The sequence below is a fragment of the Sturnus vulgaris genome, chromosome 34 (assembly GCF_052056855.1).
Source record: "Sturnus vulgaris isolate bStuVul1 chromosome 34, bStuVul1.hap1, whole genome shotgun sequence".
In the NCBI taxonomy this organism is placed as follows: domain Eukaryota; kingdom Metazoa; phylum Chordata; class Aves; order Passeriformes; family Sturnidae; genus Sturnus; species Sturnus vulgaris.
This window is the reverse complement of record NC_142276.1, coordinates 264,529-280,917: the sequence shown is the minus strand read 5'-3', so window position 1 is coordinate 280,917 and position 16,389 is coordinate 264,529. Positions and strand designations below refer to the sequence as shown.

At 68.7% G+C, this 16,389-nt stretch overlaps 5 protein-coding genes across 5 annotated transcripts; 3 read left to right on the top strand and 2 right to left on the bottom strand.

Moving 5' to 3' along the window:
- Positions 1-4: 4 nt before the first annotated feature.
- Positions 5-1,353, bottom strand: ZNRD2 (zinc ribbon domain containing 2; the record flags this gene model as incomplete). Its single annotated transcript, XM_088155007.1, is given in 4 exon segments — positions 5-315; positions 318-404; positions 906-983; positions 1,238-1,353. Coding segments are annotated over 4 exon segments (483 nt in total), but the record flags the coding sequence as incomplete, so codon positions are not given.
- A 1,219-nt stretch (positions 1,354-2,572) lies between these two features.
- On the bottom strand, positions 2,573-5,542 carry LOC106864160 (RNA-binding protein 4-like). Its single transcript, XM_014893772.2, is given in 9 exon segments — positions 2,573-2,644; positions 2,646-2,783; positions 2,785-2,877; positions 2,879-2,940; positions 2,943-3,146; positions 3,149-3,268; positions 4,569-4,598; positions 4,601-4,989; positions 5,494-5,542. Coding segments are annotated over 8 exon segments (1,098 nt in total). The 5' UTR covers positions 4,980-4,989; positions 5,494-5,542.
- Positions 5,505-8,115, top strand: LOC148220580 (uncharacterized). The gene is made up of 2 exons (XM_088155076.1): positions 5,505-7,157; positions 7,480-8,115. The coding sequence occupies exons 1-2, from the start codon at positions 5,522-5,524 to the stop codon at positions 7,869-7,871; spliced, it is 2,028 nt and encodes a 675-aa protein (XP_088011202.1). The 5' UTR covers positions 5,505-5,521; the 3' UTR covers positions 7,872-8,115.
- Positions 8,116-8,250: 135 nt separating this feature from the next.
- Positions 8,251-11,196, top strand: CCS (copper chaperone for superoxide dismutase). Its single transcript, XM_088155085.1, is given in 10 exon segments — positions 8,251-8,618; positions 9,104-9,176; positions 9,264-9,410; positions 9,725-9,787; positions 9,946-10,153; positions 10,247-10,256; positions 10,258-10,308; positions 10,510-10,587; positions 10,771-10,874; positions 10,958-11,196. Coding segments are annotated over 10 exon segments (927 nt in total). The 5' UTR covers positions 8,251-8,582; the 3' UTR covers positions 11,115-11,196.
- A 16-nt stretch (positions 11,197-11,212) lies between these two features.
- LOC106864151 (RNA-binding protein 14) lies at positions 11,213-16,276 on the top strand. The gene is made up of 3 exons (XM_014893758.2): positions 11,213-11,783; positions 13,795-15,415; positions 15,754-16,276. The coding sequence occupies exons 1-3, from the start codon at positions 11,438-11,440 to the stop codon at positions 15,959-15,961; spliced, it is 2,175 nt and encodes a 724-aa protein (XP_014749244.1). The 5' UTR covers positions 11,213-11,437; the 3' UTR covers positions 15,962-16,276.
- The last annotated feature ends 113 nt before the right edge of the window (positions 16,277-16,389 follow it).

The window sequence follows — 16,389 nt, the reverse complement described above, 5'->3', positions numbered from 1 at the left end:
TGGGGGGGCCACCACGGGCAGCGTTTATGTCGCTCCGGGGAGGGGGGAGGGGATCCAGAGGGGATTCTTTTTTTTTTTTTTGGGGGGGTCTCACGATGTCGGGGGGGGCTCTGCGGCCCCGCGGGGGGGGTCCAGGGCCTGCAGCCCCCCCCAGGGCATCGGCGCAGGCCCGCACCAGGTGGCAGAGCTGGGCACTGCCCTCGGCCGACGCCGTTCTCGGCAGCTCCTGCGCGGCCCAGAGCAGCTTCTGCAGCAGCGCCGCCCGCGCCGCCGCCACCGCGGCCCCTCCGCCGCCACCGGGGGCTCGGGGGGGCCCGGGGGAAACCCCCCGAAAAGCCGCGGCCGCCCCCTCGCAGTGCTCGGCGGGGGGCGGCGGGGGGAGGGCGCGGGGGGAGGGGGAGGAGCTGGGGGAGGGGGAGAGGGGAGAGTGAGGGGGGGGAGGGGGGATGATGGGGAACCCCCCCACGGGTTTTAGGGGGTCCCAAATCCTGAGGTTTCCTCCTTTCCCCCCATCCTCACCCCCCCAATCCCCTCAGTTCCGACTCTCCCAAAATTCTCAGCCCTCCTCAAATTCCCGCCCAAATTCCCACCCCCAGCCCCTCAAAATCCCCAATCCTCACCCCCAGTCCTCCGAAACCCCCAACGTCCCCCCCAATTCCCATTCTCAGCCATCCCCAAAATTCCCCAATTCCCATTCCCAGCCCCCCCAAATCCCCAATTTTCCCCTCCCAATTCCCATTCCCAGCCCCCCCAAATCCCCGATTTCCCCTCCCAATTTCCATCCAGCCCCCCCAAATCCCCGATTTCCCCTCCAATTCCCATTCGAGCCCCCCCAAATCCCCGATTTCCCCTCCCAATTCCCATTCGAGCCCCCCCAAATCCCCCGTTCCTGCCCCCGGCCGTACCGTGTCCCCCCCCGGGCCCTCGGGGTCCTGGCAGGTCACACAGAGCAGCCGCTGCTCCTTGTCCTGCAGCAGAATCGTCTGGGGGGGGACACGGGGGGGTCACGAGGGGCTGGGACCCCCCCCCCGAGTTCCCCCCCTCCCCCATCCCTGCACCCCCAAAATCCTCGGGGGGGTCCCAGCCCCCCATTCCTCCCCATTCCCAATCCCAGGACCGGTCCCAGCTCCTCCTCCCGGTACCCCCCCCGACCCCTCCCCGTTCCGGGGATCCCGAGGGGTCCCCGGGGGTTCCCCGGGTGGGTCCCGTGTTTTCCCTCCCCCCTCTCCCCGCTCACCCCGCATTGGGGGCAGGAGCTCCCCAACATTCGTACCCCCGGAGCAGGAGCCCCCCCATGGCCCGGCTCGCCCGGTCCAGCCGCTCCCGCCGCGCCTCGGCCTCGTCCGCGCTGCGGGGGGGTCTCGGTTACCGGGGGGGGTCTCGGTTACCGGGGGGGCGGTCTCGGTTACCGGGGGGGGGGGGGGTCTCGGGAGGGGTAATCGGTTACCGAGGGGGTCCAAAACACGGTGAGAGCGGATTAAGGGGTTTGGGGGGACTCGGATGGGCCCGGGGAGGGTCACGGGGCGTCCGCGGGGTCGGGGAGGGGTCCCGGGAAGGTGTCGGTGATGGGAGGGGGGTCCCGGGGAAGGTCCCGGTCCGGGCGGAGGTTCCAGGGTGACTCCCGTTGGTGACTGGGGGGGTTTCGGGCGGGATCCGCGTTCCGGGGGTCCCGGAGGGGGTCCCGGCGGTTCCTCACCACCGTTCGCGCCATGGTCGCTCCGGAGACGGCGTCGCAACGGAAGTGACGTCACAAAAGCCCACACAAGTCCGGACAGAAACAGCGACGCGAACTTGTGAAATAAGTTCCGGGTGCCAAAGTAAGTCCCACGGTCCGCGACTAAAATGGGGCCGGGTCCCCCTTGCGGGTACATTTTGCATAACCCCGCCCCTCCCCTCCGGCAACCTGATTGGCTGCTCGCCCTTCGATTTGCATTCTCTCCGCCCCCAGGTGATTTGCATATTTCGCGCGGGATTTTAAGGACGCCGCCGGCTCTGCGCTCTGATTGGGCAGCTCTGGCCCCGCCCACCGCCCCAAGGTACGGACCAGGTACAGAAATTCAGGACACAAATTCGGTGAAAATTTTTATTTTGCTGGAAAAGGGGTGGGTGAGGCGGGGGTGACCCCGCCCGGGCAGGGGGGCGTGGGGGACTCTGAGGAAACTCCGTACAAAAAAGGGGGGGCCCAGGCAGGGGGACACGGCTCCATCCGAGCCGCCGCACCTGGAAGAGAGCAGAGAAGTGAGGGGAGGTGAGGGACACACGGGGACACTCGGGGACACTCGGGGACACCCGGCCACGGGGACACGGGCGCTGGACGCGGCGGCTCCGGCGGCTCCGATAGGGGACGGGGGGTTCCGGTGACGGGGAGGGGACGCGGCGGCGGCGGCGACCCGGGGCACGTCTGACCTGACGCGGCGGCGGCATCCGAGTGCTGCGGAGCCACGGCAACGGCAGCGAGTCCCGGGGTGGGGGTGGGTCTGTGGCGATCCTGGCGGGGGGGGGAAAAGGCCATTACCGGGTGTTGGCGGCGCGGAGACACCCGGGCCGAGCTCCCGGTGCTCCTGCGCTCACCTCAAAAGGCGGAGTATCGCGCCCGGTCCGCGTACGGGTCCCGCTCGAAGCGCTGCAGGTCATAAAGGGACGCTCCGGGCCACCGAGGAGACGGGCGACAGCTGCCCACGCTCGTACGTGTACGCCTCTCCGACGGTGCTGGCCGCGGCGGCCGTGCGGCGCAGGGGGCTCCTGTCCCGGGTGTAATACGTGGAGGACGCGGCGGCGGCGCGCGGCGGTGGCGGCGGCGGCGGCGACGGCGGCCGCCGCGCCCGGGGTGGGCAGCAGCGCTCGGTCGTACGCGTCTAAGGTGGTGGGGATGCGGCCCGGCCATGGCCGTGGTGGCGGCCATGGCCGAGGACTGGACCTGGGAGTACTGGGCGTACTGGAGTACTGGGCCATGGTCTGCTCCGCGTAGGCGTCGTACGCCGAGGCCGTGGCGTAGGAGCGGACGCGGTAGCGCTTGTAGTAGTCGGCCATCCCGCCGTAGGCCTCATCGTAATACACGGTCTCCCCATAGCCCGCGGTGTAGGGAGTGCGCACGGCTCCGTACTGCTCGTTATAGGCCTCGGCAAAGTCCGCCACTTGCCCGGGCGATCGACCGGGCACTCCTTAGACCAGTGCCCCTCCTTCCCGCAGCGGTAGCAGCCGCTCTTGTCTCCCATCCCGGGCGCCGTCCGCAGCCGGCTGGTGGACAGCTGCACGCGCATCCGCTTGCCTTGGGGAGAGGGAGACGCGGCGTCACCCCCCCGGCACCGCGGGCAACAGGCCACGGGATCCCCCAGAGCCACCCCGACACCGGCACTGGGCCACAGAGACCCCCAGAGCCGCTCCCTGCCATGGCACTGTGGGGTCCTCAAGGACCCAGCCTGTCATGGGATCCCTCAGTGTCACCCTGGCACCACTGGGGCCCCCCGGAATCCCCCCAGCACCGTGGGGTTCCCCGGAGCCGGTGCCTGCATTGCTCCACAGGGTCCCCCAGGACTGTCCCTGTCCCTGGCCACCAACCCTTGCGGACCCCCGAGAGCCACTCCCGCACTGTGAGACCACCAGAGTCACCTTTGGGATGGCCCCTGGGAAGAGACGTGAACTGAGGCACAACAAAGGGCCTGGGGACCCGTGGCCCAGCCAGGTGAGGGACACTCGGGGACGTGGCAGAGGTGACAACCTCTAGACCTTCCTGTGCACAGACCGAGGAGATGAAAGCCAGGGGCTCTTTAGTTTGGGGTCCTTGTCCGAGGCACAAACTCCAGCCGTTATTTTGTTGATGAGTTATTTAATTATTGCACCAAGATTAAATTAAGTCAAGGATCAGGACATCTGAGACTGTGGGGTGGCCAACCTGGGCTGGAGCTGGTGGTCCATGGACCCCCAGAAATGGCACCAGCCCCACAGTGCAGGGACCCCGACAGTCGCCACCAGCACTGCCACCATGGGACCCCCGGGAGGTGGCACTGGCCCAGGAGACCCCTGTGAGCCACCCTTGTCATTGTGGACCCCCGAGGGCCACCCTGGGCTCCACTGAGGCAGGGGGTGACAGGGCCACCTGGGTGGGCACGAGCCCCCCACGACAAGGGGCGTTCCCACGGTTCCAGGCAGGACTTGGGGCCAACAGGAGCCAATGGGACACGGTGCTGGCTCCCAGCCCTGTTTTCCCCAAATTCCAGCAGAACAGGGACAGCACCGGTGCCATGAGGTGGCCCCAGGAGCCGAACTCGCCCTGAACCAACCAGTTTGGGGCAAATCCTCCGGAATTCCTAAAAACTCACGCTGTGGAAGAGCTGTGCCCGACACGGAGCCGCCGCGGTGCCGCCAGCCCTGACCCAGGATGAGGGCACAGGACAGCACTTGGCACCATCCCCAAACCCAAATTCCGGCACTCCAGGACGAGAAGAGGCCCCGAACGCAGCACCAACCACGGAGTGGGGCCGGAAACACCAAAATCGGCCAAGATTCTCCCAGATCAGAACCTGCCTGTGCCCCCTCCCAACCTGGAGCCCCCCAAGTCTGAGCCTCACCTTGGAACTCGGTGTTGTCCAGCCCCCGATGGCCTCCACGGCATCCTCGGCCCGCTCCATGTGCACGAAGGCGTAGTCCTTGACGATGTCGCATTCGATGACGGGGCCGTACTCCTCGAATTTGGCGCGCAGCTCCAGGTTGGTGCAGGTGGGGCTGATGTTGCCCACGTGCAGCTTGGTGGAGGCTTTGCTCTTGTTCTTGCTGGCCTCCACGTTGATGCAGACGCCGTGCAGCTTGTGGTGGTGCAGGTTGCGGATGGCGTCCTCGGCCGCCGTCTTGTCCTCGATGTGCACGAAGCCGTAGTTCTTGATGATGTCGCACTCGAGCACCTTCCCGTACTGCTCGAACAGGGAGCGGATCTCCTGCTCCGTCGCCTCCCGCGGCAGGTTCCCGATGAACAGCTTCACCATCGCGACCCGCCTGAAGGTTGGAGGGAAGGGGGGGCTCGGTGAAACCCTCCCCACAGCACCCCCGGCTCTGCTGAGGGGTGGGAGCCGCTCCGGGGAGGGGGAAGGGGATGGGGAAGGTTCCCCCCACCTTCCACAGATCCTCCTTTGACTGATTCCCCATGGGACCCCCCCCCGGCTGAGGGGACCCTCAGGGCACCCTGAAACGGAGACCCCCTCAGCAGCGACCCCCCCCGGGCCCGGGCTCCTCACAATGAGCCGGGAGACCATCAGGCCCCGGCAAGTCATAAGCGGGGTCTCAGCTCCGGTTGTGCACTCAAGCCAGGTTTCCCCCAGACCTCACCCCGCTGCGGTCCCGGGTCTGAGCTCCCTCGCAGGCCCCTTCCCGAAGCTAAGGGACCGCGTCCCGTTCTCCCCCACAGACAGCAGGGCTCCAGCGCGGCCCCAGCTCCCTCCCCGCTCCTCCCCAGGCCCTCCCGGTCCCATCCGTGTCCCCCCGGGGCCCCTCAAGTCTCACCGCGCCCCCCCCCTCGCCCCGGCACTCGATGACAGCAACAAAATGGCGGTGGCCGCCTCACGCGGGGCCACGCCCACCGCGCGCGCTGATTGGCCGAGAACGTCGAGAGAGGGCGACGCGATTGGTGGAGGCTCCTCGAGGCCCCGCCCAGCGGCGGCGCGGACAGCGTCAGGCACAAAGCGCTCCCGCCCTCGCGGCGGCCAATGCGGAGCGGCGGCGCACCGGAAGTGAGGGAGGAGGCGGAGCCTTCGGGGCAGGTGACGGCAGCGCCGGCCAATCAGAGCGCGGGGAGGGGCGTGGCCTGGCGGCGCCGCGGAACCGGGAGGGTCTGAGCCAGGGAACCGGGACCGAGCGGGACAAACCGGGACCGAGGGAACAGGGACACGCACCGGGACAGGGACAGACCGCCCCCACCCGCAGCGGGATCGACCGGCACCGCGGCAGGGACACGGACCAACTGCCGCCATCAGCACCGGGACAGACTGGGACTGACCGGGACCAACCGCTCCCATCGGGACCGATCAGGCACCGGGACCGGGACAGGGATCGACCGCCCCCGGCGGCATCAACCCGGACGGGAACAGCGAGCGACCGCTCTCACGGCGCTGTCGCGGGCACCGGGACGCGGCTGCGGCCGGGACCGGCCGGGTCTGGCCCCGCCTCTCCAGCGTTAGCCACATCCCGGGTTTGTTGGCCACGCTGGCCCCGCCCCTCCATGTCGCACGCAGTGCTGCTGCTGCGGCGGCTCCGGGACCGGCACCGGAACCGGAACCGGGACAGCGGTGAGGAGCAAGACTGGGACCGGGACCAGCACCGGGTGCGGCATCAAGAACTTGACAGAGACCGGGACCGGCACCGGGCGCGGTATCAGGACCTTGACGGGGACCGGGATCAGCACCGGCACCGGGATGAAGAGCCCGAAGGGGACCGCGATCAGGGCTGGGCTCTGGACCAGCACCCCCTACCCACATCCCCGCCCCGGGTCTCCCTCCCCGCGCCCTCCGCTGCTCCCTCCGCCCCATCCCCGAGCCCCCGCCGCGGCCGCCGCCGCCGCCCGTACCCGGCTCAGCGCATTTACCGGGTGCGCTGCTCGTTCCTGGAGCTGAGCGAGGAGCAGGCGCTGCGGCGCTGCCGCCTGGACCGAGCGGCCATCGCGGCGCTGTGCCGGGAGCTCGGTGCCGACCTGCAGAGCCTCACTGGCCGCAGCCACGCGCTGCCCGTGGCCGTCAAAGTCACCTCGGCCTTGGCCTTCCTGGCCTCGGGCTCCTTCCAGACGGCGTCACGCCTCAGCACGGGCATCAGCCAGTCTGCCATGTCCAACTGCCTGGCGCAGTTCCTGGCGGCGCTGCAGCGGCGGGCACCGCGCTACATCGCCTTCCCCCCGCCGCCCGCGCCCCCCGGGGACCCCCCGGCGCTGCCCGGGGTGCTGGGGCTGGTGGGTGCCATGCACGTGGCGCTGCGGGCACCGGCTGACAACGAGCCCCTGTTCCGAAACGCCGCCAACTTCCACTCCATCAACATGCAGGTGGTGTGCGACCGCCACGGCGCCATCACCAACGTGGTGGCCAAGTTCCCCGGCTCGTGTGCCAACGCCACCGTCCTGGAGAACTCGGCCCTGGCGCGTCTCATGGAGGGCACCAAGCCGGAGGGGGTCTGGCTGCTGGGTGAGAGGGGGTTTGAGGGGTCCTGGGTGGTCTGGGGGGCTCCCGGATTGGCCACAGGGTCAGGGGATTTGTGGCTCATGAAGGGCGGGAGCGAGTCTGGCTGTTGGGTGAGGGGGTCCTGGGGATCAGGAGGGAACCCTGGGGGTCTCAGGGATATGGGGGTGGTCCGGGAGTCTCCCTGCACCCCAATCCCACGCCCCCCAGAGAGGACAGCATGTCCCTGCTGAAGGCTGGCGTTAACCTGTGGATCTGGGGGTGCCCTTGCTGCTCTGGGCGTGGTTCAGGTGTCTCCCCCTGACCCTCCCCAACCCTTTCCCCGCAGGTGACCGCACGTACCCGCTGAAGCCGTGGCTGCTGACGCCGATTTCGGGCCCGCGGGGAGCGGCGGAGCTGCGCTACAACGCGCTGCACGCCCGGACCCTCGACCCCCTGCGCCGCACCCTGGGGCTGCTGCGCCGCCGCTTCCGCTGCCTGGCGGGCGGGGGGCTTCAGTACAGCCCCCCCAAAGTCTGCCAGATCTTCCTGGCCTGCTGCATCCTGCACAACATCGCCCTGCGCCGCCGTGTCCCCCTCGAGCCCCCCGAGGGGCTCCCGCCCGCCCCCGGCCACCCCGAGCCCCCCCCGCAGCCACCACCGCCTCCCGGGCCGGGGTCTCGGGAGGGACGGGCGGTGAGGGCCAGGGTGGTGCAGCAGGTCAGGGAGGGGCTGGGCTGAGGGTCTGGGGGGGCTTCGAGTCCTTGGAGGGGTGCTCTTATTTGGGGGGTGTTGGGTCTTGAACCCTGATTCAGGGGGGCTCTGAGCCCTTGGGGGGTCTGATGTCCGGTTTTGGGGGGCTCTGAGCTTCTGGAGGTGGGTCCATCACTCTGGGGGTATCCTATTTCCCCACGGTTCCCAGATTTGGTCCCTTTACCGTGTCCGTGCTCATTTTTTGGGGCGAATAAACTTTTTTTTCCAACTCTTTATTGCTCCACGGCGGTTTGGGGGGAGTCGAGGGGGGAAAGTGCTGGTCACCTTGGGGACCTCACTCAAGGCATTTTGGGGGTCCTTGGTGTGTCCTCATGGGCAGGATGAGCCCCCTGGCACCTGCAGCCCCCCAGGGGAAAATCCAATATCCACCCACCGGGGATCCCTCAAACCCCACAACATCCCACAGGACCTCCCCTTTTTCCCCACTATCGTGTTCCCAAAAGCCCCCTAATCCACCAAAATCCTCCCAGACACCCAAAATCCCCCTAAGCCAGTCAAAACCCCCTCCCAAATTCCCCAATAGGCCCCGTTCCAGACGCCGCGTCGTTGCCATGACGACAGGACTCCGGAAGTAGCGCTACCGCCAAACCCTTCCCCCGTTGTATCCGGTCCGGCGCCAGAACGGGTCCGTCGCGCCGCAGTGACGCAGGAGCGGTTCCGGGGCCGGAGTCCGCAGCCATGGCGTCGCCGGAGGCCGCCGGGAGCAGCTGCCGGGTCCGGGACCACCGAGACGGGATTTGGGCAACGGGGGGACTCGAGGAGTCGGGGAAGGAGGGACAGAGGGGCTCGGGGAACGGAGGGCGGGCGGTTTGGGGGTGAAACTTTCTGCTTTTGGGAGATCTGGAGGTGCAAAATCCCTTCCACGGCGCTTTTGGGGTGCAGGAGCCTTCGCAGGAGGAGTTTGGAGGTTCAGTATGAGAAGCACTTTTGGGGATGCAGAACCCCCTCTCAGGGGGGATTTGGGGGTTCAGAGCCTCAGGAACAAGTTTAGGGGGTGGAGGGTCCCTTCCACAGCACTTTGAGGACCCTTCCCCGGGCAGCTCTGTGGGTTCAGGGCTCTCTTTCCCTCCAGTTTTGGGGGTGCTGCCTCCCTTTTTACCCCCCATTTTTGAGGTGCTGGCACTTTCCCCCTCTATTTTTGACTGCTTTCCGCTTTCCCCCCAGTTTTGGGGTGCTGACCCCTCCCGTTTTTCCCGCAGCTGGAGTTCGCGGTGCAGATGAGCTGTCAAGGCTGTGCCGATGCCGTGCGGGCAGCGCTGGACGCGGCTCCCGGTGAGACCCCCCCATCCCCCCCGGAGCTTTGGGACCCCCCCTCCAGGGTTTTGGGGGACCCCCGACATCCCCTTTGTGCCCCCCCAGACGTGAAGCTGCTGGAGCTGCGGCCCCAGGAGCAGTCGGTGCTGGTGGAGACCACGGCAGCGGCGGAGCGAGTGCGGGAGCTGCTGGAGAATTCGGGGCGCAGAGCCGTGCTCAAGGGCATGGGGGGCTCCTCCGAGGGTCAGTGGGGTTTGGAGGAATTTTAGGGGGGGTCCGGGAAGGGTTTGGGGGGATCCTGAGGGAGTTTGGGATGTCCCAGGGGGGTTTGGGTGCTGCTGTGTCCCACCACAAGCAGGGTTTTGGGGGTGCAGGGCTGTGCTCAAGGGCTTGGGGGGGTCTCCCCTGAGGGTGAGAGGGGATTGGAGGGGTTTTGGGGGGTCCTGGAAGGGTTTGGAGGGTCACGGAAGTGTTTTGGGAGCTCACTGGGGGGCTCGGGGGGGTTATAGTGGGGTTTTGGGAGGGTCGCAGTGGGTTTTGAGGGATCCTGGGATGGTCTTGGGGAGAGCTTGGGGGGGGTCCTGGGGGATGTGGGGGTTCACGGGGGGTTTGGGTGTTTCCATGGGGGGGTCTGGGAGGGTCACAGAGAGGTTTTGGGGGGAGTCCTGGGGGGTTTGGGTGCTCCTGGAGGGGTTTTGCTGTCCGTGGCTGGGGTTCAGGGTCAGTTTTGGGGGGAAGTTTTGGGCTCCCTGAGGTTTTTGTGCCGGGGGGGTTTTGGGGGGTGCAGCAGACCCTGACGTGTCCCCCCCCCAGCTCCCCCCGGGGGGGCGGCCGGTGGCGGCGCTGGGGGGTCCCGGGGGGGTTCGGGGGCTGGTCCGGTTCCTGCAGATCTCCCCCGGCCGCTGCCTCGTGGACGGGGCCGTGTCCGGGCTCCCCCCCGGCCCCCACGGGCTCCACATCCACGAATTCGGGGACCTCTCGGACCCCTGTAACAGGTGAGAGGGGTGGGGAGGGACTGGGGGGGGGGGTTAGAGTGGGTGAGACCCCCAATTTCACCCCCTCATAACCCCTCCACCACCCAAAAACAGCTGCGGGGGCCCACTTCAACCCTGACGGGGAGACCCACGGGGCACCCCAGGACCAGCACAGGGTGAGCTGGGGGTGGGAATTTGGGGGGGGGGGGGGGGGGGGGGGGTCTCTGTGGGATTTTTAGAGGTTTTTGTGGGGCAATGAGGGGTGTGGGGAGTCTCTGGATGGTTTGGGGGAGTCTCTGTGGTGTTCAAGGGGTGTCTGTGGGCTTGAGGAGAGCTCTGTGAGTTTTGGGGGGCTCCTGACCCCCCTGTGCCCCCAGCACGCCGGGGACCTGGGCAACATCTGGGCCGACTCCGAGGGCCGAGCGCGGTTCCGAATTGAGGACACGCGGCTGAAGGTGGGAATTGGGGTGTGGGGAGGGGTCCCGGGGGGTCACCCCCTCCCAGGGCTGCACCCCACAGCCAGGAGGGTCCAGGCTGTGCCCCGTGACCGGGGAGGGTCTGAGCCCAGTTCTCTGTCCCCATAACTGGGAGGGGTCTTTGTGGGGTTCTGACCCCCTCCCCAACTCCCCCCTCCCCAGGTCTGGGACATCATCGGCCGCTCCGTGGTGGTGGCCGAGGGCGAGGACGATCTGGGCCGGGGGTCCCACCCGCTGTCCCGCGTCACCGGCAACTCGGGACCGGGGTGAGCACTGGGGAGGCTCGAGAGGGGATTTTTTGGGAGGGGTCTTTGTGGGGTTACCCCCCCTGACCCTCCCGTGTCCCCAGGCTGGCCTGTGGCGTGGTGGCCCGCGCGGCCGGGCTCTTCCAGAACCCCAAACGCGTCTGTTCCTGCGACGGCGTCACCCTCTGGGAGGAGCGCGACCGCAGCCATGGGACCATCCCGGGGACCCCCGCCATGGAGACCCCCAGCCCCCACCTCTAGGAGCCCCCCGGGACCGAATAAACGCCCCGAAGGGCTGCGGCTCCTTTAAATGGGGGCGTGGCCACGGCGGGCCGAGGACGAAGGGGCGTGGTTTAAAAGGGAGATGGGCGGGGGCAACACGGCGCGAAAATACAGGGCGGGGCCCGCGCGCGGGCGGCGCGCACGTCACGCAGGCGCGCTGAGGGAGGGCGGTGCGCACGTCACGCAGGCGCGCTGCGCACGGCGCCGCCCCCGCCGCCCTCAGGAACCGCCGCCATTTTGAGGCCGCCGCGGCCGCCGCTGGTTCTTTCCCCGCTGCGCTCCCCCCACCGATCCCCGCCGCGATGCGTCCCGGCATCAAACTCTTCGTGGGCAATGTCCCCGAGGAGGCGACGGCGGAGGAGTTGAGCGAGCTGTTCGCCGGCGCCGCGGGGCCGGTGCTGGGCGTCGCCCTCATGAAACAGTTCGCCTTCGTGCACCTGCGGGACGAGGCGGCGGCCGCGCGCGCCATCTCGCAGCTCAACGGGCACCAACTGCACGGCCGCCGCATCGTGGTGGAGCCATCCCGGCCGCGCCCCACCAACACCTGCAAGATCTTCGTGGGGAATGTGTCGGCCGCGTGCACGAGCGGGGAGCTACGCTCGCTCTTCCAGCAGTACGGCCCCGTGGTGGAGTGCGACGTGGTGAAAGGTACCGGACCCGCCGCCGGGGCCGCGCGGCCCCCGCCGCCGAGCTCGGCCCGCGCCGCCGGGTGATCCGTGGCACCCGAGTTCCGTCCGACTGCGGCGTCGCCCCCGGCCGGACCCCGGCGCGGCGGGCTGGTGGAGCGGGTGGATTCCTGCCGCCTCCCCCCTGGCCCGAGCGGGGCCGTGCGAGCCCGAGTGAGCTCCCGTAACCCCCCCTTCTGCCAGCCACGTCCTCCTCCATCGCCTCCGCCTGCCCCGGCCGGGGCGGTGCGGGCCCGTGTGGGCGGTCCAGACCCCTTAACCCCCCCCCCCCTCTGGCAACCACGTGTCTTCGATCGCCTGCCCCAGGCTCAGGTGGGAATGTGCCAGCTCCTGTGGGTGCCCCTGACCCCGTAACTCCCCTGGCAGCCTTCCTCCAGCCGGCCTCGTGCTCTGCAATCGCCTGCCCAAACCCCAGGTGGGGCCACGTGAGCCGTGGGGGCTCCCCAGCCCCCTTAATCTCCGCATTAGCCTTCCTCACCTCCCACAAGTGGGGCTCTCCACAGTCCTGAACGCCCCTATAACGCCCTTCCTGGCAGCTTTGATCTGTGCCAGCCCCAGGTGGGGTGAGCCCTGCCTGCTGCTGCCACCTCTGTGACCAAATCACCCCCAGGCCACGGCCTGGCCTCCACGGACACGCTGGGACATGCACAGAACACACCACGAAACCCCTGAGGGGTTCGATGATTCCACACTGGGGATCCCCAGCCCAGCGTGACAGGGTCACCCGTGTCACGCAGATGGACTGGCAGTTGTCACTCCATTCCCTCTCCCTGCCCCTGCTGTCACCTCATCCCCTCCGGAGTCCCGCTGATGTCTCTGCAGTGCCCGTGTGCCCCTGCCCACAGGAGGGGGACGTTGTTCCTCTGCTCTCTGGTCCCAGTTCGCAGCCACCAGCACAGCCCAGCAGGACCTGCCCCACATCCCCTCGGGTTTGGGGGTGCCGTGGCCACCCCAGGGGATGACATGGAGGGGACGTTCCCTCTTTGGGCTACCAGAGTGGAACACGTGGATGTGGGACAGGAGCCAGGGGGGTGGGATGGCAGAGGGGGGGACACAGGAGGGGGTGACATGGCACTGATGCTCAGAGGTCTGGGATGGGTTTGCTTGGCCAGCGATGCTCCCAGCACACCACACGGCCTTGGCCGGGCTGTCACTGGTTCCGGTGGTCTTGCTGTGTGACTGCAGGGAAACACCACGGGGTCGCTGCCCTCCTGCCCTGTGCCGGCCCCGGACCCGTCGTGCCACGAGGGTGACCTCAGATTGCCATGGGGGCATCCAGCCCCCAAACCCACTGGGCCAAGGGCCACAGGCGGCCACCAGAGCTGCCACCAGGTCCCGCTTCCCTGCTCCTCGCTGTCCTCAGGTGCCTCTGTGCTGCTGAGCCGTGGTTGTGCCGCGTGGCACCAGCTCCTGGCCATGGCCAGGCGCTCACGGGGGGTGCTCAGGCCCTTCCCTTCCTCCTCCCTCCTCTTCCCCTCTAAGTTCCTGTTCCCTTCTCTCTTCTTGTCCTTTTCTGTCCCCTCTCCCCCTCTCTCCCCCCTTCCTGTGTCCCTGTCCCGCTCTCTGTGCTGGCGCCGGTTCTCTCAGCTTTGCTCCGCTCACTGCCAGGACATCCCAGCTGAGCCCACGGCGCTGGCGCTGCCGGCCCAGCCCGGACCCTTCGTCCCCATGTGCCAGGGAGGGGCCAGGAGGGGCTCAGGAGGAGGCAGAGCGTGGGGGGACACGGAGGGAGCCGGGAGGGCAGGGGGAGGCTGGCAGCTGGGGGACGCCGGGTGGGCTGTGACCAAACGAGCGTGGGGCCGAGCTGACGGTGGTGGTTGTGTCTTCGCCGGCGAGCGGGGCCGGCAGCGCCGTCCCGGGGCCGGCAGCGCCCGTCCTGCGCCCGTCCCGCTGCGGCCGCACGGCTCGTTAGCGCCGGCTCCTGTAACGAGTTGTGTTTTCTCCCCTCACTGCTCTCTCTGCTGCTTTGTCAGACTATGCCTTTGTGCACATGGAGAACGAAGCCGATGCTAAAGTTGCCATCGAAAACCTAAATGGGAAGGAGGTGAAGGGGCGCCGGGTGAACGTGGAGCTCTCCACCAACGTGCAGAAGAAGGGCACGGGCCAGGCCCCGCCGCCCGCCCTCGGCGTCGACAAGACCAAGCGCATCAGCCTTGAGTACCGCGAGAAGTTCCAGCCCAAGATCGAGGGCTTCGACCAGCAGCGCCGGGTGGCCGATGCCGCCTTTCCCTCGGCTGTGGGCACCGGCTATGCCAGCACCCCGTCCCTGTACGATTACCAGCAGCGCTTTGGCGCCAAGTACGACGCCTTCGACGCGCAGCCCCGGCCCGCCTCCCCCTCCTACTTTGGCAGGGACCGCAGCCCTCTGAGGCGCTCGCCCACCCGTGCCGGCTACGCGGCGGTGACGCTCCCCATGACGGCACAGCCGGCCGCCTACCGCGCCCAGCCCTCGGCCTCGCTGGGGGCCGCGTACCGAGCGCAGCCCTCGGCCTCCCTGGGCATGGCATACCGCCCGCAGCCCACCACGGGCCAGGCCGCCGCCTACCGCGCGCAGCCCTCGGCCTCGCTGGGCAGCGCCTACCGCTCCCAGCCCTCAGTCGGCTCCCTGGGCGCCGCGGGCGCTCAGCCCGCTGCCGCCAACTCCCTCGGCTCCTACGGCGCCCAGCCCGCCGCCGCCGCCTCGTACGGCGCGCAGCCCGCTGCCGCCAACTCCCTCAGCTCCTACGGCGTCCAGTCCGCCGCCCTGGCCTCCTCCTACGGTGCCCAGCCGGCCTCGGGCTACTCGGCCGGCTACAGCGCCCAGCCCGCCATTGCCGCCTACAGCGCCCAGCCCGCTGCCGGCTCTGCCAGCTCCTACAGCACCCAGGCCGTGGCCGTGCACGTGGCATCCTATGGCGCCCAGCTGGCCACAGGCTCCTATGGCGCCCAGCCCATGGATAGCCACGCCGGCTCCTACGGCGCCCAGCCCGGCACCGCGCTGTCCGCCGGCTACAGCGCCCAGGCCGTGGCGGTGCACGCCAGCTCTTACAGCGCCCAGGCTGTGGCTGGTCACGCTGCTGCTGCCTACCAGCCCGTGGCCGGCCACTCGGCCTCGTACGGTGCCCAGCCAGCGCTCTCTGCTTCCTACGGTGCTCAACCCACCGTGGGCCACTCGGCCTCGTACGGTGCCCAGCCCGCCGCGGGCCTGCCCGCGTCCTACGGCAGCCAGCCCGCGGCCGCCGCGCTCCCCGCCGGCTACGGCGCGCAGACCGGCTCCTCACTGGCTGCATCCTACGGCAGCCAGGCCGCCGTTGCTGCCGCCTCCTACAAGGCACAGGCCTCCGCCCCACTGACAGCTGCGTACCGGGCCCAGGCCTCCGGCGCCATGGCGGCCTCCTACCCGGCACAGCAGCCGTCCTCCGCCGTGCTGGCGGCCGCGTACCGAGCCCAGCCGGGCAGCGCCTACGACGGGCCGAGCCAGCTGGGGCAGCCGGCAGGCTCCTACCTGGGCCTGGCGCAGGCCACCGCACCGCCCTACGAGCGCACCCGCCTCTCCCCGCCTCGCAGCGCCGCCTACGACGACCCGTACAAAAAATCGTCCTCTCTGGCTAAAAGGTACGGTGCCGGGCGGGGCACCGACCCCCACCCCTGCCTCCCGCTGCTCGCCAGCTCGCCGGGCTCTGGCGCACCGCTCGCGGCTTGACCGGTGCTCGCTATCGCCCGGCGTGGTGGGCGCCATGGCTCCGCTCGTGCCGCACAGACCCCGGGGAGGGCACGGGGTTTTGGTGTGGGTGAGGGGAGGTGGTGGCACACATCGGGGCCTCCGCGGCGTCCAAGTGTCCGGTCCTGTCCTGCGCCAGCTTTGCCCATCGCGGTGCGTCCCCGGTGGCAGATCCGGGCGCCGTCCCCCCTCCCCGGCCTCCCCGGCTGACCCCGTCTCTTTTCTTGCCCAGGTACGGCTCCGAGCGCCGTCTGTCCGAGCTGGCCGATTACCGGCGCTTAGCGGACTCGCCGCTGGCGTACCGCCGCTCGCCCACCAAGTCCCCGCTGGACTACCGCCGCCTGCCAGACGCGCACAGCGAGTACGCCCGCTACTCGGGCGGCTACAGCGACTACATGCCCCCTGCCCGTGTCCACTCGGGCTACCAGCGCCGCCTGTGAGCCAGCCACGGCCCCGCTCGCCGCCCCGCCGGGGCACGGACTTTTTTTTTTTTTTTTTTTTTCTGGTTTTTCTGTTTGAGATTTTTAGAAGGTTCCAGGTTACGGTTGGCAGTAGCCGTGCGGTTCGTCCCCCGCCGCTGCTCGGCGCCGGTTCATAACCCGCCAATGGTTGTGGCTGTGTGGCTCAGGCTCAGACTCTTTTATACCACGAGTTGTCCCGTTTTTTGGGTGAATTCCCCATTTCCAGCGTTGGGCCCGGCACGGTGCTGGGGTTTTTTTATGACTGTAAATAAATGCTGGGGTCTGCTCCGGTTCCCAACGCCTCCCGCCTGGTTCTTTCCCAGTACCAAGGGTCGACTCCCACCCCTCCCAGTGCCACCGTCACCACCTCCCAGCCCGGCCTGATGCCGCTCCCGGTGCTGGAGCTG